The sequence below is a fragment of the Mustela lutreola genome, chromosome 8, assembly GCF_030435805.1.
Source record: "Mustela lutreola isolate mMusLut2 chromosome 8, mMusLut2.pri, whole genome shotgun sequence".
In the NCBI taxonomy this organism is placed as follows: domain Eukaryota; kingdom Metazoa; phylum Chordata; class Mammalia; order Carnivora; family Mustelidae; genus Mustela; species Mustela lutreola.
Genome location: NC_081297.1, coordinates 140,882,139 through 140,909,093, shown reverse-complemented (window position 1 = coordinate 140,909,093; position 26,955 = coordinate 140,882,139). Strand labels below are relative to the sequence as shown.

At 57.5% G+C, this 26,955-nt stretch overlaps 2 protein-coding genes across 3 annotated transcripts; both read left to right on the top strand.

Moving 5' to 3' along the window:
* The first annotated feature begins 1,578 nt into the window (after window positions 1–1,578).
* On the top strand, window positions 1,579–10,646 carry SSTR3 (somatostatin receptor 3). 2 transcript variants are annotated; one of them, XM_059186896.1, is made up of 2 exons: window positions 1,579–2,180; window positions 7,153–10,646. In XM_059186896.1, the coding sequence occupies exon 2, from the start codon at window positions 7,193–7,195 to the stop codon at window positions 8,450–8,452; it is 1,260 nt and encodes a 419-aa protein (XP_059042879.1). In that variant the 5' UTR covers window positions 1,579–2,180; window positions 7,153–7,192; the 3' UTR covers window positions 8,453–10,646. The 2 variants fall into 2 exon arrangements, with proteins under 2 accessions (XP_059042879.1, XP_059042880.1); XM_059186897.1 differs by lacking the exon at window positions 1,579–2,180 and adding an exon at window positions 6,863–7,032.
* A 7,776-nt stretch (window positions 10,647–18,422) lies between these two features.
* Window positions 18,423–25,451, top strand: C1QTNF6 (C1q and TNF related 6). Its single transcript, XM_059186899.1, has 3 exons — window positions 18,423–18,631; window positions 21,368–21,623; window positions 24,532–25,451. Exons 2-3 carry the CDS (start codon window positions 21,374–21,376, stop codon window positions 25,077–25,079), a joined length of 798 nt encoding a protein of 265 aa, XP_059042882.1. The 5' UTR covers window positions 18,423–18,631; window positions 21,368–21,373; the 3' UTR covers window positions 25,080–25,451.
* Window positions 25,452–26,955: the final 1,504 nt, after the last annotated feature.

Sequence of the window (26,955 nt, the reverse complement as noted above, 5' to 3'; positions counted from 1 at the left end):
GCCTCGACAGCAGAGGGACAGAGACCTGGAAGCCCCTCCCTCCCTCCCAGGAGCTCTCTGGAGCCCCCCTACTCTTCAGGAACTTGCACAGACAGAACAGTGGGGCTGGAGGGAGGGGCTGGCTTGCCTAGGACCCCTCGCAGATGGAAGGACAGCATAGAGGAACGGGGCCTCCAGAAGCCTCTGGAAGCAGATGTGCTCCTAGTCCTATTGTGCGCTGCGGCAGCCAGAGCGGTTCTTCTGGAAAAATCTGATGCCTGCCCCGCCCCAGTCGTGAGGAATGGAGCGCGATGGGAAGGGGTCTGGATGGTGCCTGGCACACCGCAGGTGCCCAAGCAAGACTCACTGCCCTTCCTTCCTCCCTTCTCTGACTGGTCCCCACTCGCCCTCTGAGCAGGGGCAAGGCTGCTCTGCGGGGAAGGCGCTTAGCAACGCACCGTTAACATGGGGCCCTTCTCTCCTCCACTTGCTGGCTGTGTGATCGCTTTCCCTCTCTGGGACCCAGCTTCCCATCTGTAAGCCGGATACCCTGCTCTGCTCCCCGCCGCCTTGGCGGATGCCTGTGAAGCAGGGGGTGGGGGTTCATCCAAAGCTGCCACTGCTAAGAGACCCCCAGATGTTTATGATGGTCCCATTGAAAGAGTTTAGGAATGATCCAGTCCAATCTCCCAACGATCCCGATGAGGAGACAGGCCCAGAGGAGGGTCGACTCACTGGTGGTCTCAAGGTGGGTGAGCGGAGCCGGGGTACACATCCAGAGGCCGCTCAGGCCCCGGGCAGAGTACCTAGACCACGTGTTGGCCAAGCCTGCCCACCACCTGCCTTTGTCCAGGCTGCTGACTCCGACCTGAGGATAGGTTGCAACCGACCTGAGGATAGGAAATGCTAACCTGACTCTAATTAGCATGGCGTCCCCCCACCCAGAGAATTCCACTCTTCCCAGTAGCAGACCTGGGTCCTACAATGTTGCCCTCAATTATTACTACATTTTGAACTGTGTCAATTTATAAACAGTGGACATTTGTTTTCTCTTGTGTAATATCTTTGATTCTGCCCTTGGCCCCCAAAAGCCTGAAATATGTATTCTTTAACCTGTCTTTCCACAACCCCCCTCCACCCCACCACGCCCCGGGCTCTCCAGGCTGCCCCACCCGCCCTTCCTCTGGCTGGTGTCCAGCCTGTTCCCAGGACCGTGGATTCCCGGCCCAGTGCTCACCCCCTGCCCTCCCAGCACTGCCCAGTCCCTCACCTGCCTGGCCTCGGGACTGAGCTGTCGCACTGGGGGATATCTGCCACGGTGGCCTAGGGGGTAATCCAGCTTCTCTGAGCACCACGCTCTCTTCTCCCACCGCCCCCCCCCCACCTCCCCTCCGCTTGCCGGAGCCAGGGCCAGCGTGGGTGGCCAAATCTCCTCGGTAACAGGGTCTGCCTCCATCCCCCCCACTCCTTCCCTAACCTGCCGCCCCTCCCCCCTCCCTGCACCTGCTCTCCGGCCCCTCCCGCACCCTCTCCCCACTCCTGCTCCCTCCTTCCCTGGCTCTCCATGTCACCATCTGTGGCACAATCCCTCTCTGTCACTCTGCCCGCCACCCCCTCCTTCTCCTTCCTCCTTCTCCGCTCTCCATCCGTGCCTCTCTCTGCATCTCCCTCTCGCCCCTTCTCTCTCTGCTCCTGCTTCTCTTCTCCCTGCCACGCATTTCTTATCACTCCCCCTCATTCTGGCTTTCCACCCACTCACTCTCTTCTCCCTCTGCCTCTCTCTCCACCTCCGACCGACCCCCCTTTCCCCTCTATTTCTATTGGCTTCCGACAGTCCCTGCTCCCCTTTTCTTTTCCTTGGGAGTTTCTCTGTCCGCCCCCACACTGAGCTCCTGCCCACAGACCCCCCTCTGTGCCTCTAACCCCCCCCTCCTCCAGGACGTGTCCTGGAGATGGGGGGGTGACGCACCAGGCGCCCGTGGAAAGTCAGGGCCGGAGACCAGATGGGAGAGTCTCTGTGGGCAGCCGTGGCCGCTGCAAGCCTAGGAAGGGGCTCGGGCCCGTAAGCTGTCTAGAAGTGGGCAGTGTGTGGGGACCCCAGCTAAGGGTGCTCTGGGCACTTGGGGACTGGGCAGGGAGAGGGGGCAGCAGAATGGTAACCAGCCTGGCGGCAAGCGGGGGACCCCTCACCCCATGGGCAGGTAAGGAGGCTGGGGCCTGGGGGGGTCCCCGAGGGTGGGGTGCTGGAGCCCATCCTCTGCCCGGGAGGAGCTTGGGAAGCTGCGGCTGGGGACTGGGAGAGAGTGGGCAGGCCCAGGGAGGAAGAAGACCTCCCTGTGACCTCTTGGTGGGCTTGGGGGGTAGGGACAAGTTCATCTCAGATTCTCGTGCCATGATTCTAGAAAACTGGAATCACACAGTGGCAGAGTGTCCGAGCTCTGGAAGAAACCCTGGGCCTCGGCCCCAGGGCCAACTTCCTTGAGCTCCCCCCTGTGCTGGGCACCACGCTCAGCGCACTCCCATTTAATCTTTACAGCAACCCTGGGAGGTGGATCTACCTGTCTTCATTGGAACGGGTGGGAACTGAGGTCCAGAGACAGGAAGCCATTTGCCCAAGGTCGCACAGTAATTAGGGATTATCATTCCGTGGCAGAGCCCAAACCCCCAGCCCAGGGCTTGCAGGGTGTGTTCTTGGGGGTCACACCCCCGGCCTGGAATGGGAGTGAGTCTGTTGGCACTGATTAGCACAATCTAGATCTTTGGGGGGAAGGCCGGGGGTTGCAGAGGTAAAGCAGAACTCGGTTGGCTGGGGAGCATCAGCCTGCAGGCTTCGGGGCCATCCCTGGTTCCGGTCCTGGATTCCTCTCAGCCAGGGGCCTTCAAGGGAAGCCAGCAGGGCCAGGAGGTACTGATGGTTGAGGAACAGACAGAACCGGGTTTGAATTTGGGTCTCGCACTCACCAGCTAGTGACCTTGGACAAGTTACCGAACTTCTCTGAGTCTCAGCGTCCTCCTCTCTAAAAATCCTCTGTCCTGGGCTTTGTGAGGATCTCTTGATGTGGGTCTGAGCCCTGTGCCCGGGAGCAATGCCTCGCCTCGCTCCGAGTTCTACTTGCTGACCTGCCTGGTCTGCCCTCATTTCCCAGGGCTGGGCACTGCGCCAGGTGCTGGGGCTGAAGAGCTAAGTAGCTCAGGGTTCCTGCACCCCTGAGCCAGCGCTCAAGAGGGTAAGCGGATAGGGGCAGACGAATGGAAAGTGGTTGGGGTGTCTGGCATCTCTGAGGGGCTGTCCTGAATTGCTGTGTGGCTCAGGGCCGCCACTTGCTGTCTCTGGGCCTTTGTCCCCTCTCCAACAGTCCTCCGAGGAGCCCGCCCCCAGCTTTCAGGCAAGCTTGTGCCAAAGATAAACCAGACAGGGAGGAAAAGTGCCTCCTCCCCCAGCATGAACTAGATCATGCACAGGACTCCAGCTCCTAAAAGAAAGGACGGCACCTAAATTGTAGGTTGGCTTCTGCCCACGGGAAGCTGTAATCTTCCTCCTTCTGGCGCCCAGCCTGTTCAACTTTGACAAGAAAGATGAGACCAGATGAGGGTAGAGGCATAGTCTTCTGGGGTAGCAGGCGGTTTGGGGAGGGTCTGTGGCATCCCCCGCCCAGTACAAAGGCAGGGCCTGGCTGGGTATGCTGTGTTCCTGGGGCCCTGTGTGTTAGCACGTGTGTGTGCATGCAGTGTACACGCGTGTGTCTGAGCAGGGATGGGGGCGTCTTCAGAGCTCCCTCTGGGCTTCCCTGGGGGCATCTGTCCCCGCATCCTGGATATTAGGTTTGCCCAGCTCCCTGCTCCTCTCTCAGGAGCCTGGCACTTTCCTGCCTCCTCCTGCCCCGGGCTGTGATTGGCTGCCCCACAGGGATGCAATAAAAGGATGCGCGCACAGGGCGGCAAGGTGGACCAACGGGTGACGTAGGGCTCCCAGGCTGAGGAAGCCAGAAGGAACTCCAAGGTCTCAGGGTGCACAATTCCAGGTGGAAGAGGGCCGATTCTGGCATTCAGGAATTCTGACATTCCGATTCAAGGACACGGAGTCTAAAGATCTCGGCCTCCATAACTCCATTCTAAGAAATTACATTCTATATTTAGGATCCTAAGATTCCAGGGGTTTGAGCCCATGATCTTAATAGTTCAAGAACCCGAGGAACAGGGAAGGGAGCTCTGCATAGGCTGGTGGGGATAATGGGATGCCAGCTGGGGGCCTCCCCAAGGCCCAGCCTCAGTCTGCCGGCCTGTGAAATGGAGGAGTATGAGTGTGTGTGTGTGTGTGTGTGTGTGTGTGTGTGTGTGTGTTGAGGAGGACAGGTCTGCCCCTTTCTAGCTGTGTGACCAGAACTGTGTGGCCTCTTCTTTGCACCCTGTCTAATGGTGGGGACAACACTAGGCCCTCTCCCATAAGACCCCATAGGATGCTGTGTGTCACAGGCTTTGCCTGGAACCTGGCAGCTGGGGTCAATAACAAGGAGCTGGAGGAACTGGTAGGATCCTATGAGCCCAGCATCCAGATAGCCCCTTCCTAGTGCCAGTGTCCCAGGCTCAGGAGGGCTAATGAGGTCCTGGGGGTGATGACAGGTTGGGGCTGGAGGATCAGGGAGGGCTGCTCTGAGCCCAGTAAGCCTGGGGTATCCTTGGGGGGAGCCAATGCCAAGGGGATCTTTGCCATTCTCCGCATCATTGCCGGGCCTGGTGCTCAGAGCCTTTAGGAATCCAAGGTCCTCAGGCAGGGGCAAACTGGCAGGCTCACCCACCCAGGGGTGTTTATTCCAAGTTGGGGTGCTTTTCCTTGCCAGAAGCTTTGCGTCTTAAAGGTAGTGTCTGGCTAGGGCAGCCAGGTGGCAGGTCCCACGGGAGATGATGCAGGCTCAGTGTGGGCTCAGAGTGGGGATATCGGAGGCTTTCTTTTTCTCTCAGCGTTTTCTGTAGGAAGAGGCAGGGACAGACAGGAACCAAGGGGCTGGGGGAGGTCATCAGGAAGAAAGGGCAGGGAGAGTCCAGGCCCCAGAAGAGACTTGGCCTCTAACTGGGCCTCCTGAGAGAGGCTCACAGGTTCGGAGGTGAGCGGTCTTTCTGAGCGAGCGAGAGTGGGTTGAATTTCTGCTATCAGCAATTCACCCCCCTTTGCATTGAGAATTGGCCCCTCGGGGCTCCTCTGATTCATTCAACGCCTCAAACACTGAGGCAGAGCCTGTGCTGTGTGAAGGGACCAGGAGACAGTTCAAAGCCGAGAGGGCGTCTCTGCATTTAAGGAAAGCCAGTCTAGCGGGGAACGGGGAAGAGTCAGTTCTAGCTCCTTAGAATACATGGGATGTGTGATAAGAAAGGGACTAATGACGTGAGTGGGCATGACTGTTCCCACTGTGTCACTGGGCAAACTCTTATTCATGCTTCAAGACCCATCTGAAACACCATCTTCTCTGGGAAGCCTTCCCCAAGGATGCAGGGTTGGGCGGCGGAGGGGGGGGTGGCTCTTCTTATAAATACCCTCAGTGTGCTGTGAGATTTTCCAACATGGGTGCCACGTGCCCACCAGGCAAGTTCACAGCTAGCCACCCCAGGCAGGGCCTTTCGGGGGCACTGGGGGTTGGGCTCGGCATGGGAGGTCCCCAAGCATTCCGATTCCCAGGACACGGGACATAGCTGTACCTGTAGTTCTTTTTTCTTTTTCTTTTTAAAAAATATTTTATTTATTTATTTAACAGACAGAGACCATAAGTAGGCAGAGAGGCAGGCAGAGAGAGAGGAAGGGAAGCAGGCAGCCTGCCAAGCAGAGAGCCCAACGCAGGGCTCGATCCCAGGACCCTGAGATCATAACCTGAGCTGAAGGCAGAGGTTTTAACCCACTGAGCCACCCGGGAGCCCCTAAAGATTGATTGATTGATTGATTTGACAGACAGAGATCACAAGTAGGCAGAGGCAGTCAGAGAGAGGGGGAAGCAGGCTCCCCGCCAAGCAGAGAGCCTGATGTGGGGCTCGATCCCAGGACCCTGGGATCGTGACCTGAGCAAAGGCAGAGGCTTTAATCGACTGAGCCACCCAGGCACCCCGTGTGCCTGTAGTTCTGAACTCCATTCAGAATCTGAGGAATCTGATCAAAACTCTGGACTCCGCCCAGAGAAAAGACATGGACGCATTCACTTGCAGCAGAGTTTAGGGGGTTCGTGGACCACCCCTCCCCCACTGCAGTTCATCTTGAGACCCAGGTTCAAGGTTAAAGACCTGGGATACGCAGCACTGGTTTTCAAATGTGAGGACTGAGACCTGCTGGTGGCTTAATCCATTCTGGGGCTGCTATAACAAGTGGGGGGTGGGGAGCTTATAAACAGTATTTATTTCTCATAGTTCTGGACGCTGGAAGTCCAAGATCAAGGTGCCAACAGATTCAGGGTCTGGTGATACCTGTTTCCTCATTCATAGTCAGTCATCTTGCTGTGTCCTTACATAGTAGATGTGAGGGAGCCCTCTGGGGCCATTTATAAGGCACTGATCCCATGGGGGGGACTCCATCTTGAAGACCTATGCACTTCCAGAAGTCCCCGCCCTCCAATGCCATCTCTGGCGGGGGGTAGTTAGGATTTTAACATACAAATTTGGAGCGTGGGGGAACACATTCCGTCTATCGCCGTGGGTGATCCCCTTGGGGTTCTGCCAGTCAGAGCATCCTCTGTAGAAAGGATACGTATTGTTTTATGATTTCGTTGAGTCACATCGTACGTAAAACGCATTGGCGTCAAAGATGCTTGACTAACGGAAGGAAGGGCCTCTGTCGCCATGGGCTGATTGAATGATCCATCCGCTCCTCTATTAGACATATGAGGAGAATGCACAGGCACACAGTTGCAAAGGTGAAGGGGACACCGTGGTGCCCAGGCCAGCGAAGGTCCCTGCCGTCACTGTGCACCACACCCTGGTGGCGAGATCCACTTCGCCTCTCTGAGACTCAGCCTCCTCCTCTGAGAAGCGGGGACAGCTTGCGGGCCCACCTTGCTGGCCTCTGCCGAGTAAAAGGTGTGTGTCAAAGTCTGTCTGGGCACACTACAGGCCTCTAAGGTCAGTGTGATGGGGGGGGAGGGCAGTGCCGACAAAGCCGTCATGCACCGTAACGTGGCTGTGTCCTTCCTCCTCCAGGCCCATAGCTGACTGCTGACCACCCCCAACCTCCTTGGCCATGGACACCCCGGGCTACCCGGCCTCGGCGCCCACAACCTTGGAACCTGGGAACACCTCCTCAGCCTGGCTCCCAGACGCCACCCTGGGAAATGGGTCGGCGGACCCAAGTGCAGCAGGGCTGGCCGTCAGCGGAGTCCTGATCCCGCTCGTCTACCTGGCGGTGTGCGTGGTGGGCCTGCTGGGCAACTCCCTGGTCATCTACGTGGTCCTGAAGCACACGGCCAGCCTGTCGGTCACTAATGTCTACATCCTCAACCTGGCCTTGGCCGATGAGCTCTTCATGCTGGGGCTGCCCTTCCTGGCAGCCCAGAATGCCCTATCCTACTGGCCCTTCGGCTCCCTCATGTGCCGCCTGGTCATGGCCGTGGACGGCATCAACCAGTTCACCAGCATCTTCTGCCTCACCGTCATGAGTGTGGACCGATACCTGGCCGTGGTGCACCCCACGCGCTCTGCCCGCTGGCGTACGGCTCCGGTGGCCCGCACGGTGAGCGTGGCCGTGTGGGTGGCCTCAGCGGTGGTGGTGCTGCCCGTGGTGGTCTTCTCGGGGGTACCCCACGGCATGAGCACCTGCCACATGCAGTGGCCCGAGCCGGCGGCGGCCTGGCGCGCCGGCTTCATCATCTACACGGCCGCACTGGGCTTCTTCGGGCCACTGCTGGTCATCTGTCTTTGCTACTTGCTCATCGTGGTCAAGGTGCGCTCGGCGGGGCGGCGGGTGCGGGCACCCTCGTGCCAGCGGCGGCGGCGCTCGGAGCGCAGAGTCACGCGCATGGTGGTGGCCGTGGTGGCGCTCTTCGTCCTTTGCTGGATGCCCTTCTACGTGCTCAACATCGTCAACGTGGTGTGCCCGCTGCCCGAGGAGCCCGCCTTCTTCGGCCTCTACTTCCTGGTGGTGGCGCTGCCCTATGCCAACAGCTGTGCCAACCCCATCCTGTACGGCTTCCTCTCCTACCGCTTCAAGCAGGGTTTCCGCAGGGTCCTGCTGCGACCCTCCCGCCGTGTGCGCAGCCAGGAGCCTCCAGCCGGAGGACCTCTGGAGAAGACGGCAGAGGAGGAGGAGGAGGAGGAGGAGGAGGAGGGGGCAGGGAAGCAGGGGGAGAGGAAGATGAATGGCCGGGTCAGCCTCATTGCGCAGCCTGGCACCAGCAGGCAGGAGCGACCGCCCAGTGGCAAAGTCAACAAGGACAAGCAGTTCCTCCCCCAAGAGGCCTCAGCGGGAGACAAGCCAGGCACACTGCACATCAGCTATCTGTAGGGGGGCCTATGGAGGGCCAGCGTGCCCCCAGGACAGGACAGAGGCTGTGGGTATACCAAGGGCATGCTCTCCAAGGTGCCAGAGGCCTACGATGGGATGTTTGGAGGCCTGGGCTCTGATCCTAGCTGCTGAGACTCACTGTGTGACCTTGCCTAGGACCCTTTCCTTCTCTGGGCCTTGCGTTCTTTTCTGTGACTCAGGGATGTGAGTAATCAGCCAGGACAAGCTCTGCTAGATAAGAAGTCTGGAGGGGCATCACCCCCAGCTGGCCTTCCGGAGCGGGGTCCAGGTTCAGGGGACAAGGCCAGACTGGCTTTCCCCTTCAAAGACAGAGCATCCTGGGGGACCAGCCTGAAGGTTGGCCCTCAGAACAACACCAAGGTCTGGATTTCCTAGGCTCAGAGCTAGGATCACAGGGGAGGGACTGGGGTCCCAAGTAGAAGAAAGTTCTACCCAGGGCAGGGAGGGGTCCAAACCTGTTCAGGCCCCACATCAGCTCCCCCGACATGCTGCAAGGCCTCGGCCAGCTCTTCCTCTTCTTTGGGCCTCAGACCTCACCTGCTGAACAACTCAATAACCTCCAGGCCCTCTTGGCCAGATGTTAGTGCTGGGACTCCGTGTTCCTGGCCCTGAGAGGCGATGGATTTTCTAGGAAAGTCACTCAGGCCAGATTCAGGGTCCCTTACCGCTTGGGCCCCCCCAAGGCCCCGTATCTCATTTTGTACTTGGAATTTTATATTCTTTTTCATAAAGAGGGTCTCCAATCTGTGTTCAGTTGAGGCCACCCAAGGCCCTACTTGGCCCCTGTTGAGGGCAGCTGACCAATTCCCATAGTAGCTCATGTCGTGAGGTTGTGGCTAGAAGGGGGATGTCTCTGGGTCTCTGAGGGTTCCGGGAGCACCCCTTATAGCAGCACCCATTGGCATCCCTCCCCTCCCAGAGACCAAGGCAGGCCCGGGTCAGGCAGACTGGTGGGGAAAGGCAGTGTCCTAACAGCATGGGGTGGAGAAGGAGGGAGAGGGGGAGAGGGAGGATGAAGAAGGTGGAGGAGGAAGAGAGGGAGTTGGAGGGAGGACAGATCTGCTCCAGGACCGTGCTGTCCTTGGCCCCTCTGGGTGGAGCTCCGCGGCAGCACCGCTGAAGGCATGCTGTGGGTGCCCGGCCCCGATCAATCTCGAGGAAAGCGTGCGGTCAGGGGAGGGACTGGGGTCAGGGTGGGAAAGGAAACACGCTGGAAGGTATAGTGCTGGCTCCCTTGAGGGCCTGCCTGGGCTGGTAAGAGGGGCTGCCCCTTGATGGTGGCCTAGGGCCATTGCTGAGACTCAGGACCCCACGGGTCAGCGAGCAGCCCTCCCCGTTCTCTATACTCTCCAGGGCCACAATGTGGGGCACCCCAAGGAAGACAAGACAAGGGGGGCTAGAGGGGAACCACAGGAGAGGCCACTGTACGAGAATTCTCTCCCAGAGATAAGCCCTCGGGGCCATCGTGAGACTGGCCCCGGGGCAGGGTGGCACCTCAGGCTAACTCCCTCAATCCCCCACCCCAGCTAAGGGCAAGGGGGTCCTCAGGGAAAGTACGTGAACCAGATTGGGAGACCTAAATTTTCAACTCAACTCAGGATCCTGGCTAGCCTTGACCTCTCTGGGGTTCAGTTTTCCCATCATAAAATAGTAGGTTGTCCCAGTCTGCCCAGTTGCTCAGAATTGGGGGTGGAATGAATTATGTTGGACAAATTGCCCCCCATACTACAATGGGTAGGGGTGGGTGTATCCGATTTTAAAGTAAAGTATCAGATTATAAAGCCCCCAACCAGCAGTGGTCCACACCTGCTCCTTCATCAGGCGGCCTCTCTGTCTCTGGCCCTTGGGGGTAAGAGCAGTGCGGGACCCAGGATTGGGGGAAGGGGAGGAGGCAGAGGCCAAAGATAAGAAGGCGGGACTTGGGGAGCTCGCCTGCTCAGAAGTTCCCCAAACAAGACCTTGTATGGATGTTGGAGCTGGAGGCCCAGCCCTCAGTCTGGGGTTCCTCTGAGAAGGATGTGGGGGTCTGGCATTTCAGCATTTCCTGGCCAACCCTGCCTTCCTGACTCCTGGGACAGGTGAGTCTGTCCAGCACGGGTGGCTGGAAAGCCCCTGAGGGGGACCCTTCGCTGCTCCTGCCCCTTGCTCTTGTCAATAAAGACAGTGACACATGACACCAGCTGTGACCTGGGCCAGTTCGTCTGTCTTGGTGGGCCCGTGTGTGTGTGTGTGTGTGTGTGTGTGTGTGCGCGCACAGGTCTGCGTGCACAGGTCTCTGTGTATGGCTTCCCAGAGTCCGGGTCTCCAGGGCGCACGGAAGAGGCCCCGATAAGCCTCAGCCAACATCCTTACAGATCTTGGTCCCAAAGCCGTAGGTAAGAGTCTTTTCCTGTGCCTGAATAGCAAGACTCGTGGCAGAAAGCTGATTGGCCCGAATGGGTCACGTGATAGCTCCTTGGGCCAATTACCAAAGACAAAGTGATGGAGTGCGACGATTGGTCAGGTGTGGGTCACGTGCCCATCCTTCTCACCTGGGAGACAATGGGACGCTGCTACTGACAGGCTGGCCTGACCCCAAAGCCGGTGTGTGCCCCAGGCAGCAACAGGAGACTGTGTGTGCATTTGTGAGCACGGGGTGCCTAGGAGGGGCCCGGGCATCTCAGCCACATCCACGCGTGAACACGCGCGGGAATGCGAACACCGGGGGTCTACTGTGCCCGAGGCAGGTGTGCCTGCGGTGAGAGCAGAGGGACTGCTAGCGGCGAGGGGTCGCACGGGAGTGGTTTCTGGGCCTGGGTTCCCCTCTGGATCCCACAGCCCCCAAGCTTCCCCACCATGCCATGTATCACTGCCTGTGCCCGCTCACATTCATGCGTGTGGGTGCCCCACCGCCAGCCTTGCCTCTGCAGGCAAGGACTGTGTTCTCAAGTCAGGTAACTAGGAATATTTGCAATAAATGAGTGAATAGGGCAATTCCATTTCACAAACTTCAGGGGCAGTTTTCACGCGGTGACTCGGGCCTCCTCTGGCTCTGTGGCCTGCAATAATCCTGAATCTAATGCGGGGAGGGCCGGGGGATGGAAGGAACCTGTGTAGGGGTTTGGGCCTGGAATCTGTGGGTTATTGGAAAAGCAGGCGCCTCAGGGGGAGGTGAGGCCTGGGGCTGTGAGCGAGGGCAGGCAGGAAGGGTGGTGATGACCCTCTCTGCCAGATTCCCCCTCTCCAGATCTTCAACTTACTCACACCCAAGGCCTTACCTTGAACTTGTCTCTCAGAGGCGGTTGCCAGGCAACAGCCCATGGCCACTAGGCTCTGGACCAGGACTTCATGCGTCAGCATCCGCACCAGTGGGGAGGAGCTGGGAGACTGCAGGGGGAGGAGCTGGGAGACCTGGAGACCGCAGGGCCTGAGGGTCCAGACTTCAGGTTGTCCTCACCTACAAGATGTGGGGGAGACAGAGGCTACTGACCCATGGGGAGGTGACAGCTGGGCTCCACAGGATGCCAAACACAGCTGGAAACACTCTACAGGTGGGAAGAACCCCAGGCAGGAATGTGAGAGGCATTCCCCGGGATAATGCAAGGTCACAGTCCCGCCACGGCCTTGCACTGCCCCCGTCACTGGCAGGCCCTGGTGACCTTCTCGGTGAGACCACTGGAAGGCTGTGGGGGAAAGGCATCCCCTAAAGGCTAAGAGACCCGAATCAGGAGGCCTGGCACCGAGGCCCGCGCTGTCACGAACCTACTGTGCAGCCCTGGGCCATTTACCTCATCTCTCTGGGCGTAGCTCATTAAGTTAACAAAGATTTTCCTGAGCACAGACAGTAGGCAAGGCTCTGACCCTGGACTGAAGGTGCGGTGGGGGAAGACAGATGCTGTCTCTGTGCCCTTGTTGTTCCTGGAGAGCCACAGAATCTAGTTGGGAGAGGAGTGTGATAGGGTAGGGGCTGAGAGGGCAGGGGAGGGGTGCATGTGGTGGGGACACCTGACTGCCTGGAAGAGGGACCTGTGTGTGCTAAGGCCTTGAGCCCACAGGAATGCTGTCAAGAAAAAGAGGAAAAGCAGAGATTGGGCCCAGCTGAGGGGCAGAAGCTGTGTCAGACAGGACCTTGTAGGGGGTTAATTCCTGTTGTAGGTTGTGTAGAGTCTCCTTGCCAAATTCATGTTCAAGTCCTAACCTTGGGTGCTTCTGGATGGGACCTTATTTGGAAGTATGGTCCTTTCAGGCATAAGTAGCTAAGATGAGGTCATACTGGGGTAGGGTGAGCCACCAATCCAGTGTGACTGGTGTTCTTAAGCCAAGGGGAGATTTGGACAGACAGGAGCACAAGAAGTTGCAGGGTGAGGCTTCTACAAGTCCCAGGACACCAAAGGTTGTCAGCTAAGTGCCAGAAGCTGAGTGGGAGGTCCTCAGAGCCCTCCAGAAGGAAGCAACTGTGCTGACTCTTTGATCTCAAATGCTCAGCCTCCAGAACCAGGAGCAAATTAATTTCTGTTGCAAACTACCTAGTTCGTAGTACTTGGTCATAGCAGGCCCAGGGAGCGAACACAGTTCCCTGCCTGCAAAACAGAACTTATGGTCCCTCCTCTCGCAAGCCCTCCAGGGCTTGCATAATTCCTGGCCCGCTCACTCTTTCATTTAGCAAGTATTTGGGGGAGCAACTGCCAATTGCAAAAAGCTGAAGACAGAGAAGTTACAAGGCCCAGCAGTCTTAGGAGCAAAGGAAGTCACAGGGAAGAGAATAGATAAACTAGCCAGTTCTGAAGCACATGACCCCTGGAACTGCTTGAGCTTGAATCCCGGCTCATCCGTTCACTAGCTGTTTGGCCTTGAAGCAGTTAATCAACCTTTCTGTGTTCTCCCCGCAAGCCCTGTCTCTGAGATGGGGTTGAGAGCAGATGTTTCTATTGTTGGGAGGTTTAAATGAGTTAATATTTCTCCACAGTTAAGCACTGTGCCTGATGTGTTAGGTGCTGTGTTCAACGAATGCAAGAAGTGCATTCAGAAGGAAGGAAGGATCCCTCCACGGGTAAGGGGGGGTGGACGTCTCCTCAGGAGGCATGACGGCCCAGCTGAGTGTAGAGAGGACACTGGAGTGCATGCACCAAAGAGGAGTTATGAAAGACGGTCTAGGTACTGAGGACCTAGCACTGTTGGACCTAGGACAGCTCCAATATCCCACAGGACGGTCACACCAGGGATGGTCAGACCAGGGATGGTCAAACACCTGGCTCAGGGTCATGATATCATAAGCAGGACCAAGAAGCTGTTTTCCCAGCCCCCAGTCCAGTGTCTACAGTTTTGTTTTGTTTTTTAAACTGTGAAACTGGGGGGCAAGGTGGCAGGGGCAATGCGGCACGTGGAGAGAGCTCTGAGGCCACTGATGCCAGCTCCTTTGTGGCCACTGGGTGTTGGCAGATGATATCCTTGGGGAAGACCAGACAGGTGTGAGGGCAGCCCAGGCCCGTGGGGACTCCATGGCCTTCTGGAGGTTCTGCCACCCTCCAGGGAGCCCTACAGCCCAGAGGTGTGAACGAAGGGCAAACACTTGTCCACGTGTGTGTGCAGAAGGTTCCTTTTCAAAGAAAATGTCTCGGCCACACTTGAAGGCATCTCCAGGGTCCCCGACACCTCAGGTCCTGGTTCACACATCCCAGGAACACAGCCCAGAGGCAGCCAGGAGCCCACGTCCCCCGTGGCCGGCTTGTGGGGCCGGCAGGTGGGGAAAAGGAGGCCAGGGGCCCTCCTCGTCCTGTTATCTGCTCTAATTACCTGGAAATATGTCAATATTGGCACACCGAATGGTCAGTCCTGCGTTTGCTCAACACGACCCAGAGCCTGCTTACTTTCTCCGTCTGTAAGGAGGGGTTGACTCTGAGGTTCAGCTTCCCTCCGCTCATCAGACAGGTCTCTGCTGCTCTCGGGCCACAGAACAGCAGTAATTACAGGGAGAACAAAGCAAACTCACAGGCCTGTTTACGTGGGCGGCAGTCCACTGAGCTGTCAGCCACGCAATCAGGATCCAACCCCAGCGGCCCCACTGCTTAGCTCTGCGGGCCTCCGGGCTGGCCTCGGAAGCGCTTGGAGCCTCAGTTTCCTCATCCATAAAATGGGCTTTATTCATAACCTCACCTCACAGGACTGTCGCGAGACCTGGAGGCCGAGGACTGGCTCGGCCGAGGCCCGCGCTGTGCTCTGTGTCCGGCAGGGGGCGCCACGGAACCTCCGCCTGGTCGCCGCTCCGCTCGGCCGGACTCGGCTCTCTTCGGCCACGCTCGGCTCCACTCGGTCAGACTCGGCCATGTTCGGCCGCCCCTGCCAGGCTCGGCCAAAGTCGGCTCTGCCCGGTTGTCCTCGGCAGCACTTGGCGGGATTCGGCGATGCTCGGCCAAGTCCGGCCTTGTGGGCTCCTGGCCGGCTCCGCTCTGGGCTGGACGCGCGGGGGCCCTTCCCTGGCGCCGAGGAGCCGCCTCGGGTTGGGCTTCTCGGGTGAAGGCCCAGAAGCCGGAGCAGAGCTGGCCTGAGGGTCCGGTTTGCCTGAGCCCTGGGCCCTGCTTTTCCAAGGCATCGACTGGCAACCAAAGGGGCGGGCCCGCGGCCGGCGACTGCCTTTTCCCAGGGGTCCAAGCCGAAGCCGGTGGGCCGGGGGTCGGGGAGTCTCTCCTTACTTCTGCCGAGCGGAGCGGGGAGGTTGGCGGCTGCCTCACCGTTCTGGTTCTGCCACTGGTCGGCCGTCGGGGAGGGAGCCACTTGCTGCACCTGTTCCTTAGCCTCAATTTCCCCCCAACAGTTAGCCGGGTTCTTCTGGGGCGGGGTGGGGGTGGAGACGGCCGACAGACTCCCCGCGACCTGCTGGCTCTTTCTTTCCCTGGGCCTCTTGGGGATTCAGTGTCCCCTTGTGTAAAATGGACTTAAACTCGCCCAACTCGGGATCAGACATGGGGTGTTGAAAGCCCAGGGTGGAGAAACTGAGTCCGGAGGTAATGTTCACCCAACCCACCCTGGCTAATCAGTGGAAGGCCTCCGTAGTAAAACTGAGTCTGGGGTTCTCCGCGCAGGAGGAAGCGGGACGAACTGCTTGGGAGAGGGAGGGTCCCTTGGAACCTCTGGCCAACCTCTCCCCAACTTTGTGGGGAGGGGGTTGGAAAAAAGTGCTTGGGCGTCCCAGCCAGCCCCGAGCACGTCGCAGTGGCCTTTCATCCTTCTCCTAGCCCTCTGCTACCCTCTTAGCTCCCGACGAAGGGGATGAGACGGGTGGGGAGCATCACAAGTCGCCGGTTCCATGAGGTGGGTGCCCAGTGGGCTGGGTCACACCCACCGCGGGGCCCCTTGGCTCTCCCCAGCAGGTGGCGCTCGCGGTTGCCTTTGTTTAGTTTCTTAATTGGCTAGTGACCCTGAGCAGTTAAATCTGCGACTTGGCATTCACAACTTGCAATGCTGACTCCAGGAATCATGTTTTCTGTCTCACCTTTTGACAGGCACACATTTTATCTTTTTAAAATACATGAGGGGTCCTAGCACTCTGTAAGCTCTCACTCACTATATACCTGGGTCCCAGGGCTTCCGACTCAGGTGTGCATGAGAAGGAGCTGATACCCTTACCCTATTCAGAGTGTGACCACGGAGAAGTACTGGTGGGTGGCTAGTAGAGGGGACCCCTATCGGGTATCCCACCAGATCGCTCAGGTGCTCTTGGCTTCCTTATGTCCCTCTGGCCCAGGAACACCAAGGCTCAGAAGTAGGGAGTGTGCCCGAGGTCAAACAGCTAGAAGGAGCTGGAGCTGGGACATAACCCAGTTTTGTCTGCCCCCGGGCTGGGGCTCTGTCTCCAAGCTACCTGGCCAGCTGGGGAGATCCTCCGAATGGCTGGGAGACCACGGATGCTGCACAGATGAAGGTATTTTAGGCAGAGTGAGAGTGAGAGGGAAAATATTGAAGTGTAATATATCTGAGTCTTGCTCTCTTGTCCACCCTGCCTCCAACTGGCAAAGAGAACAAGGAGCCCTTTTCTGGGGCTCTCGGCCTGGCTGGGAGCCAAAGGAGCCAGCCCTAGAACCTGGCAAATCGAGTCCCTTTCCTGGCCTCAGTCTCTTCATCTGTTAAATGGGCTGAGTGGCCTTTGGCAGAGCGGCTGTTGAGTGTGGCCTGGAGCAGAGGGCTGGCATAGCATGGGATAAACTTCCTGTGTCCCCAAGCTGCGCTCCCCATCCCCCATCTGTCTTCCCTTCTCCCTTCCTTCTGAGGCTAGGCTTTCTAAGCCAAAGGGCTCAGAGGCAGCCAGGAGCTGTCTTCCACTCTGGTGCTGCTGACTCAGCCCTTTCCCTGGTGACAGCAGCAGGGGGAGGGTGGGAAGGATGGCTCCCACCCTCTGCAGCCCTGGCTCAGCGCCCTGGGAATGCTGCCTGAGGCAGGGCCACATAGAGGGCATGGCCAGTGTGGCCCTGGTGTTTTCTCAATGCTGTAGAACCTCAATCTGCTTTTGGGGGACCCCCTGGGGTTCCTAAGTAGGTCAGGGTAGGGGGGAGGACTTGGGAGGCTTGAGAGGTGAAAGCAGCACAAAGCTGAAAGCTGGGAGAGTCTGACTTTCATTCCAGCTTTGGCTTCGGTCAGCTGTGACCTTGAGCTAAAGACTGGGGTCTATCCTGGGTCACGGAGTCTCTGCTGGTCACATTAAGTAATTGGGTCAGGCCATCTCTCAGGGTCTTTCCAGGACTGAAGTTCTGCTGTCTGATTATCCCCAAAACTGCTAGAAAGACTGAAGGCTGGACATGAGACGTGGTTAAAGATACACAGGCCACAGATATCCTCCACACTTGGCCCGGTGAGTAGGGGCTAGGCTTTCATGCCCTAAGCCCCAGACTGAATTCCATCCCCCTCAGATCTCTACATTTCTGTACTGAGGGCAGTAATGTCACTGCCTCCCTCTTCCCACGGGACAGACCAGGAACTAGAGCCTTTGTCCCCCCCAACCCCACCTATTCCCCCTGCCCAGGCATGTTCCTAGGACTCCAGTGGGCTGGGGACCCCTTCCTTTCTGTGGAATTGTGGCTCCTCTTCACTCCTCCCAGCCATGGGACCCTGGGAAAGCACAAGGCTGAGTTGAAATAATGGATGGGAACACCCTTCTGGTTCCAAAAACCCCTGCAAAGATGAGGCCCAGCTCAGGCAGTAAGCACTCAACCAGTGCGGAATGAGAGGGGGCTGGAGTGGGAGGGACACTGGAGACCATCTGGGCACCCCAGAGTCCCAGGGATGCATGAAAAACCTTGGCAGCTCAACTGGAAGGAAACTGGGCAGGACCCCGCCCAGGCCAAGGGGCATACTACATGGGCTGCCCCCTCTTGCCAGCAGGACCCTTCTGGGGGGGGGGGGTCATTTCCACAGAGGGGTTGGCTCCATAAGACACGAGGGATGGACCGTTCAGGGGAGATTTCCAGGCTGAGGTGGGGGACTTCCATGTCCATTGGAGAGGGGGTGTTGACCTGGCTGTTGCCCTTACCTAGTACCTGAGGGGGTCATACCTGCTCATTGACTTGGACATGTGCTGAGCCTCCCCTGTGCCCGGCACAAGAAGACTGGGGACTGGAGCTCTGCAGATTCCTAGGGACAGAGAGGTCAATGGATTGGCCCAAGTTCTGAGCTAGGGGGTGCCCGCGCCCTCTCCCCTCAGCACCCTGCCCCTGTGACCCAGAGCAAATAGGCCAAGCCCACCTCTCAGCCCGGATTCCAGTGCTGCCGCCTCATTCCTGAGCAATCTGGGGGGCTCCTGCCCCTTCCTTTCCCTCTATTTTCCAGCCTGCACCTCAAGGGGCTTCAGACCCCTTCCCACTCTGACTCTCTTGGGCTTCTGAATCAAACCAGACCCCACTGGACAACCAAAGAGTTAAGCAAAGGAAAACCCCAGCTCCCTAGGCTCCTTTTATCTCCCACAGATCCCAGAGGCTGGAGAGGAGGGAGCAGAGAGGAGGGGAAGTGGGAAGCCAGCTCAGCCCGCTCCCTCCGCCTTCCCTTCCCTCCGCCTCTCTCCCTCCTTCTCTCCCTCCCTCTTCGGCTCAGCCCGGGGGTCTGGGCCAGCAACTAGCAGACATGGGCCAAGGAGCCAGAGACTGCCCAAAGGCCGGGGGTCTGTGAGCTGCCGTGGAGGCCACTGGACACGGGGTGAGTGATGAATGTTCCTGTAACTTCTTCCAGCAGGGCCCCAGGGGCTGGGGTCAGAGCCCAGAATTCCCTTCCTCCCTCCTCTCTTCCTAGACACGTCCTGGGTTCTGCTCTCTCCCTCTGATCCTCTCAGCCCCTCTAGCCCCTGGTGAAGGGCTGCCCTGCTCCTCCAGCGGGAGCCTGTCCCTGCCGGGACACTCACCACCTCAACTCAGCAGGCCCAGCTCCCTCCCATCCCAGAGAGCTCCCAGCTCCTAAGTAAAGGCAGCAGGGAGACCCCCACCCCCACCCCAAATCACCCCAGATGGCACAGTCCCCCACTCTGGATCCCTGCGTGGTCCCCCTTCCCCCAGGGCCAGTCCCTGATCATGGCTGTGGTTATTATTACTCTTGTTCAAAGACTGCTTTGCTTCCTGCTTCCTGCTCTCCCCAGGGCACAGTTCTGTGTCTCAGAGCTTTTGACTCCAATCTGGCCTCTGCCAACAGAAACATCCCCAACCATGCCAGTTCTCCAGGCGAAATTCTGCTCTTCCCATCCCATGTGGGCACTGGGTAGAGGCCTTGTCTGTCACAGGAAGGAACATGTTTCAAATCTTACTTGTTTATTACTGAAGTGTAATTGACATTATCTTGCTTCAGGCTTGCAACATTGTCATTCAGCAATCCTGTGCATTACTCAGCTCTCACCACTGATGAGGGTCCTCACTATACAATGTTATTGACTATTCCCTCTGCCTTCCTTTGTATTAAGAGTCTTAGAAGTCATGCATTTGCCCTGCATTTGGATCCTCCTGAACAACCTGGGAGGTAGGCAATGGTTTCAACTCCTTGTGAGTGTCAAGGAGCAGCATGGAAGACTAGAGAGGTTAAGCTACTAGCCTGAGGTCACACAGTTTGTAAGCTATCATGGGATCTTAGGTCCAACCCTAAAGGCCTCACCCTTTCCCATAAAGTCACATCTATGGCCAGGAAAAAGGGGATTTTTGTTCTTCTCAAAAATCACCGAGATGTGGCATTTACAAACACAGAGTGGGGGTTATAATCTTGAACAGAGAGGATGTTGATCTCTGAGAAGTTTATCTGCCTTATTGAGCAGAACCAGGAAAACAGACCAGGGTAGAGCTGGGGAATGGTCACTTCTAAGAGAGGGTGTTATCTGTGGGGATGACCTGCCCGCCACCACCCTTCTAGCTACTATTCAGCCCCCAGATGGTGGAATGTGTGTGTGTGTGTGTGTGTGTGTGTGTGTGTATAGAGGGGAAACTCCTGCCCTTTAAAACCCATCCCTTACCTCAGTCCTCAGTGAAGATAGAATAGCATTTAAAAAAATAATAATAATTTTAACTTCTCTATATGTATTAACCGCAGAAAAAATATTTTTGAATTGTACCAAATGTTAAAGGAACAAAAAGGAAATAAACAAAGAAACGCCAGAAGTGTAAAAACCAGTCTGGTTTCAAGAGCCGAGTTTCTGATCCTGCGATAATATGCCAGCCCCCAAACACTGCTACCACCTCAAAGGCTCTTTGCCGGGTTTCCTGCCCACCCAGCCCCAGCCTGTCCCCAGTGTCTGCTGTCCTGGCCACTTCCTGCCCCCCTCCTGGAACTCTGGAACCTCCCTTGGCCAGGGCCATAGACATCTTCATAAACCCCTGGACTTCTCCCATCCTTTTTGAATTTTCCAGACCTTCTAGTCCTGCTCTTTAATTCCAATTTACCCCCTTGGCAGTGGATTGGTAGGTCTATGATGATTGACACGACTCCCTTCCAATGAATTAACTCCAGAGTCTTAAGGGCTTCTGTGTAAGGCTGAGCTGTGTGGGTTGTTGACTGCACAAAGGTGCTGAGGGGGAGGTGGGTTGACAACAGCCCTTGCCAATCTACAAACCCTCAGTGTTGCATTTTTCCAAAAATGACTTCTATTTTTGTTTCTAATTTGTCGGCGCAGAGAGGTACCTGCTTCTGCCTTGCACACAGGCACCTCTAGGCAGGCCAACACTGGTCTACGTTCTGAAATTCTGCATACCTATTCCTGAATTCTTAAAGATGCCGTAACAGCATCCCGGGGCACAACACTGTGTATTTTCTCTGGATGTTGCTTCCTGACTGCTATAATAAATGAACTTTCCTAGATCTTGGTCAGGACCATGGTGCTCAGGTGCCAGATCTGCACCTCGTCCCCTCTCCTGAAGAGCGAGCCTGCAGAATCATTTGCATTGGTCGCAGGGGTGCACTAACATCCCTCATGCTGGGCTGGTAGCCTGTGCTTGCTGGAGAAGGCTGGGTCGGTTGCAAGAAACAAGCCAAAGGGAGGTGGGCAGGGCGGGCTGGGGTGGGGAGCATTTCACGGTCTTACTGGGTAGGACATGTGGGTGGCTGGAGCACCTTCCTCGCCCACCCCAGCAAAGGCGTCCCGGGACTTCGTCTGTTTCCCCGGCTGTGGCTATCTTTAGACGGGTTTCCTTCCCAGGCCCATGTGTGCCAGAAATCCCCATGGACTAGGTTCCAGGGGACCTGGCCTGCAGGCCCTGCATGGCCACAGGTCTCTTCATGACCTGGGAGAAATTGCTTCTCTGTGTCAGTCTCTTTTTTCTCATCTGTTAAATGGGGACACTAACTCTCTGCCCTCGAGTTACATCAGGTGTGCTGATAATATGGGGGAAGCATCCGTGCTGCACAGTGCGCGGTGTGGACGGTCCCTTAAATAGAATCTCTGCCCCTTTTTACTTGCTGCAGGTCACCATGGGGATAGCTTCCCTGGACCTCCTCTGTGCAGGGCTCCTGCTCCCTCTCTTGGTGTGTGCGGTCCCCACAGAGGAGCCCTCCTCTGGGGATGTGGTGGCCTCGGGTACCCCTGGGTACTGTCAACGGTGCTGTGACTCTGAGGACCCCCTGACCCCTGCCGATGAAGCAGTGTTATCTGCCTCTCCATCTGCCCTCCCATACCTGCTGCCTGAGGTCAGGCCCTACATTAACATCACCATCCTGAAGGGTGAGTAGCCCCCTCCCTCCCGGTGGCTCAGGCTAGAGTGGCCTGGCTGGGGATGGGGAGGGCGTGGAGCCCTCTCCTTGGGCTGGGGTTGGTGAGGGGGAGGGAACAGGAAACACCTAGACAGAAAATTGTCCCAGACCCTTTCTGTCATTCATATATTTATTGAGCAGCTACTATGTGCCAGGACTGTTCTGAGTTCTGAGGATGGAGCATGAGCAAACCAGACAGAAGTGCCAACTGCTGTTCCCATGGGAGAGGCAAAAAGTGAGCAAAAAATATATTGCTGAAGTTAATGAGACAGAATGTTTGATGGTGATAAAGGGAATGGCGGAGCCAAAGTTGAGGAGGGTAAGGGGCATCAGGAGTGTAGGTGCAGGGAATAGGTTGCAAATTAAATGGGGTGTCAGTTCATTGAGAAGTGAGGGAGAAGCCATGTGGCTGTCTGAGGAAGAGCAGTCCAAGGAGCATGAGCAGCAGGTGCAAAGGTCCTGTGGTAGGAGTAGGCCTGGTGTGTCTAAGGAGCAGAGAGCAAGAGGAGGAGCTGAAGTTGGAGATAAAATAGGGGCAGGGTCAGACTTGGGTTTCCTTGAGTGGGAATGGGGAGCAGGGGAGGGTTCGAGCAGAGAGACCTGGTCCCACTGGGGCTACAAATGGATCTCTCTAATATTTCGTGGAGACTGGCCGGTAGGGGACAAGGGTGGAAGCAGGGAGATCTATGGGCAGCCATTAGGGCTATCCAGGTGAGAGCGGGCTCCCTGTCCTCGAAAATCAGGAAGAGGCTTCTGCTGCTGGGGACTGTGAACAGCTGGGGCCTGGGGCCAGGCCCTGGACGCCCTTCAGCTGGGGTTGTGTGGCCAACCACCCCAAGACGTCAGTCCTTGGTCATTGCTCCCATTTTGCAGAGGGGGACACCGAGCCTCCAAGCAGGGAGGAGCTTTCCCAGGAGCACACAGCTATAAGGGACAAAGCCTAGATTTGTCCCTGAGGACTCGGGCCACTCCACCCTAGAGCCAGGGGTTGGCTAGCTTCTGAGAACTCTGGGCCTCGGGTTTCCTGGGGAAGGACACCTCCCTTCCTCCAGCACCCCATCTTCCCCAAGGCCCATAGAGCCTCTGCCTGAGGCTGAGGAGCTGTCTGGAAAACCCAGGATTAGGAGGACACCCTTGAGCCAGCCTTCACTATCTGCCGGTGCGGGTGGACACTCGGCTGTGGCAGGAGGCTCCTGGCTGGCGTCAGGAGTCCTGGGTCCCCGTCCCAGCTGCTCGCTCCCTCACTGTACGGATCAGGCTGGTCTCTCTGTCCCTGGCTTGCCGCCTCCTTTGTAAAAAGGTAAAGGTAACCCCTTCCTAGGACCAGCGTTCACCCCCCTCCCTTGGGTCTGGGGCAGGGAGATGCAAACCATAAAGTGTGGTGCATGCAAGGAGGTCTTTCTCTATTGAGGCTGTGGGGCCAAACTGCTGCAGAGCCAGGGACCCCCTTCTCCCCGCTTCTTTCCAGGCTTTCCCCCCCGAGGGTCTATGCCTTCCGTTTCGCTCTTTTCATCAATACTGCCGAGGTCACAGGAGACCTTGGGAAGACACAGGGCTGTGCGGGTCTCTCAAAGGGGAGTGGCTGATGGTAGGAGTTCTGGCGTGTGACAGGCGGCAGGGAAATGCCTGGGATCAGGTACCTCAAGACACAGGGGATCCCCTGCTCCTTCTGTGCTCAAGGTCAGCCTGGAACTGAGGCTGGGCAGAGGCGTGTGTGCCTAAGGATGAGGCTGGATGTTGCCGGAGCCCCGGGCAGTCAGGGACAGGCCGAGCGTTGCTGGGTGGACCCTCCTGCCTCATATTGGAAGTCTATAGGGCGCTCCCCCATAGGACATTTTGTCAAGGGCCCAACATCAGCCCTGTGAGGTGGGCAGATTCCTCTTCAAGACAGAGACAAAATAACCGAGGCCGTGACCGTGAAATGCCCCAGTGGGACATAACACTAACCAAGGGCTGCCTGGTTCCGAACCAGGGCCTTTCCCTTCATGTAGGCGGAGGCTATTTTCTTGGCTCCTTCTCTGAGTCAGAAATGCAAAGTGCGACTCAGCTGCCAAAGAGAATGAGCTCTTGCCATTTGCAACAGCATGGATGGAACAGAGGATATGCAGCTGCGCGAAATAAGTCAGTCGGAGCAAGACGAAGGCAGTACGCTTTCCCTCGTATGCAGAATTTAAGGGACAAAACAGATGAACATAGGGGAAGGGAAGGAAAAAAATAGAATAAAATAAGAGAAAAACAGAGAGGGAGACACACCATAAGAGACTCTTCGCTCTAGGGAACAAACTGAGGGCGGCTGGAGGGGGGGAAGGGGAACAGAGTCACTGGGGGATGGGCATCAGGAGGGCTTGGGATGTTATGAGCCTTGGGTGTTCTGTGCAGCTGATGAATCACTAAATTCTACCCCTGAAATGCATAATACACTGTCTGTTACTTAAATTCAATTTAAATTAAAAAAAAGAAAGAAAGAAAGAAAGAAAGAAAAAGAAATGCCAAGTGGGTCCTGCAGCCGCTACCTCTCTGCTGGAGTCAGGCTGGGAGTCGTGACTCTTGGGGTTTGGGCCTGGCTTCCCAGGGAACGTGATCACACCTTCACTGGACGGAGAGGGGAACGGGCGGTGGAAGACAGAGAGGTCTTGGGGCTTGCCCCTCCTGCTTCCCCTGAGCTGTATGACTCTGGGTGAGTCACTGAACCTCGCTGTGAGTAGAGATGATCACGGTGTCTTCTTTAGAGGGGCGTTCAGCAGAGCGGTGCTCGGTATGCAGTAGGTGCTCAGTACATGCTGGCTATTCTCTGGCCTTCCTTCTCAAGGCAGGGGCGGAGCCTTCTGCAAGCAGAGACAAGGGTGCCGGCCCTGACTTTCCCCTTCTTGTCCCCACAGGTGACAAAGGGGACCGAGGCCTGCTGGGCACTCCCGGGAAGCTGGGCCGAGAGGGTCCCCGGGGGGAGCGTGGCCCGCAGGGCACCAAGGGCGCCAAGGGGCAGGCGGGCAGCCCCGGGGCCCCGTGCCAGACGCGCTTCTCAGCCTTCTCGGTGGGCCGCAAGACGGCCCTGCACAGCAGCGAGGGCTTCCAGCCGCTGCTTTTTGACACTGTCTTCGTCAACCCCGATGGCCACTTCGACCTGACTGCCGGTCACTTTGTCGCCCCGCTGCGTGGCCTCTACTTCTTCAGCCTCAACGTCCACAGCTGGAACTTCAAGGAGACGTACGTGCACGTGGTGCACAACGAGGAGGCGGCCGTCATCCTCTACGCGCAGCCCAGCGACCGCAGCATCATGCAGAGCCAGAGCGTGATGCTGGCGCTGGCGCCCGGGGACCGCGTCTGGGTGCGTCTCTTCAAGCGCGAGCGGGAGAACGCCGTCTACAGCGATGACGTGGACACCTACATCACCTTCAGTGGCCACCTCATCAAGCCTGAGGATGATTAGTGGTCCCCGGTGGGGCAGCCCCGGCCCTGGGGTGGGGGGAACTGTGGGCAAAGTTGTCCTCCATGAAGTGGGCCCCCGGGACCAAGCATTCTGGATGGGCTTCCTCTTCTTTCCTTCCCTCCAACATCTCGCTCTCTCTCTTCTCTTGGACTATTTTAAGAAGAACCTGAATATTCTAGAACTTTCCCAGCCTGCGAACGCGGCAGATTCTGATTCTGGTTCTGAAGGGGGCGGTGTCCAGGGCTCTGCACGTATAAGAAGTTCCTGGATGTAGTTGGTGCTATTGGTCCAGGGACCCCCCTTGAATCCCGATTCTAGACCTTTCCCAACATTCTGGAATCCTCCAAACATTCTAGACTCTTGCCAAATCCTTCACTTCTCTCATCTTTCCAGGACCCCCACCCCATCCTCTTGCTCCTTCCACCTTCTCTGTCCCTCTCTTGTGCACCCCACTTGTGCAGCCGCCGGTCCCTTATTCATTCATCAAACGCTCTCTGAGCACTCACTCTGTGTCAGGCTCTGGGGAAGCTGAGGTGAGACACAGGCCCTGCCCTTGGTGAGTGCCCAGCCCCGCCAGGGTGGGGAGACACAGGCTCAGGAAGCCAGACCCAGAAAAATAGCAGGGCTCTCATCACAGAAGTCTGTGTCTGGGCGTTCAGCCACCATGGACCGTCCTTGTCTGCAGGTCCCCAAGGTGAATAGAGTCCCCAAGGTAGGGGGGATCCTTATCCTTGTCCATTTCTTTCCTTCCTGCCCAATGCCCTTCATTAAAGCAAACCCCAGAAGGGCCTTGGTCAGGGCAAGGGTGCTATGAGGGGAGGATCCAGGGGCCTGCAGCATTTGGGGGTGAAGAGGGCCCTTGGGAAAGGGAGCCCAGACCCACATCTCCCCACATGTCAGGTACAGCAGCCCGTGAGGACTCCTCCCCTCCTCACACATCCCCTTCCCCATCCCCAAGGTGCCTGGGCCTCGGTTCTCCCAGGCTCCCAGCCACCGCCAGACACTGATGTCGTCCCCAGGTGCTCTCTGACCCTCCTTGGCCCTCCTTGGCGGCCCAACGTCCCTGGCTTTCCGGACCTGGTTAAAGTGCTGAGGTCCCGATGGGCAGCTCGTGCCCGGCACGGAGCCTCCTGTGGCCAGATGCCACCTTGACACGTGCCACCGGGCCATGGGCCAGGCTTTGGAGCCCTCAGCAGGTCTAGGGAACTGAAGCAGTGGAGGGGAACCTCCTCTGAGCCATGAGGCTAAGACAGGCACTGGGAGTGACCAAAGCCAAGGAAGGGACATCAGGCCTTCTGTCCTCTCCCGGGGTGGGGCAGTCTGGCGGTCTCCGGCCTTCTTGTCTCCTATCCCAGGTAGCCTGAACCTTTCTCCAGAGGGAAATGGCTGCTTCCCGTTGGTGCTGATGCTGACCGTGGGGCAGAGGCGCCCCGGGCAGTGGTCTCTGGTGCTCACTCGTAGCCGACGGATTCACGGCTCAGTGATGGGGGGCTGGCAGCAGGACCTGACCCCGTGCCGTGAACGCTGGTGCTATATCCTCACTCCTCACCTGACTTCGCCCCTGTCCTGCTTGTCTGGAGTGATTAAAGTGTGTCTGTCTTTTTGGCAGTTCAGGCTGGTTCTTTCTGCTCGGCTTCCTATGCCCCTCCTCGGGAGGGCAGCCAGTCCTGGTTCTGCTGGGGGCCCGACCACAGGGCTCCCCTCCATGGGCTCCCCATCCCACGCAGCCCCCTCCGTCACTCATCAGCTGGTAGGCCTTGGAGTGAGTGGAGCCAGGCTCGGAGCTGGCTGGGCCGTGCCTTGTCTGTGGCCTCAGGCCAGGCTCCACACACTTGAGCCTCCGTTTCCTTGTTTGTAAAATGGGGATGCAGAGAAT

What these genes read in the sequence shown, in the direction of transcription:
- SSTR3 (XM_059186896.1), top strand. Translation starts at nt 7,193, where the DNA reads ATGGACACCCCGGGCTACCCGGCCTCGGCGCCCACAACCTTGGAACCT.
- C1QTNF6 (XM_059186899.1), top strand. Translation starts at nt 21,374, where the DNA reads ATGGGGATAGCTTCCCTGGACCTCCTCTGTGCAGGGCTCCTGCTCCCT. An exon ending in TAACATCACCATCCTGAAGG is followed by an intron (nt 21,624 to 24,531) that starts GTGAGTAGCCCC and finishes TTGTCCCCACAG; the next exon opens with GTGACAAAGGGGACCGAGGC.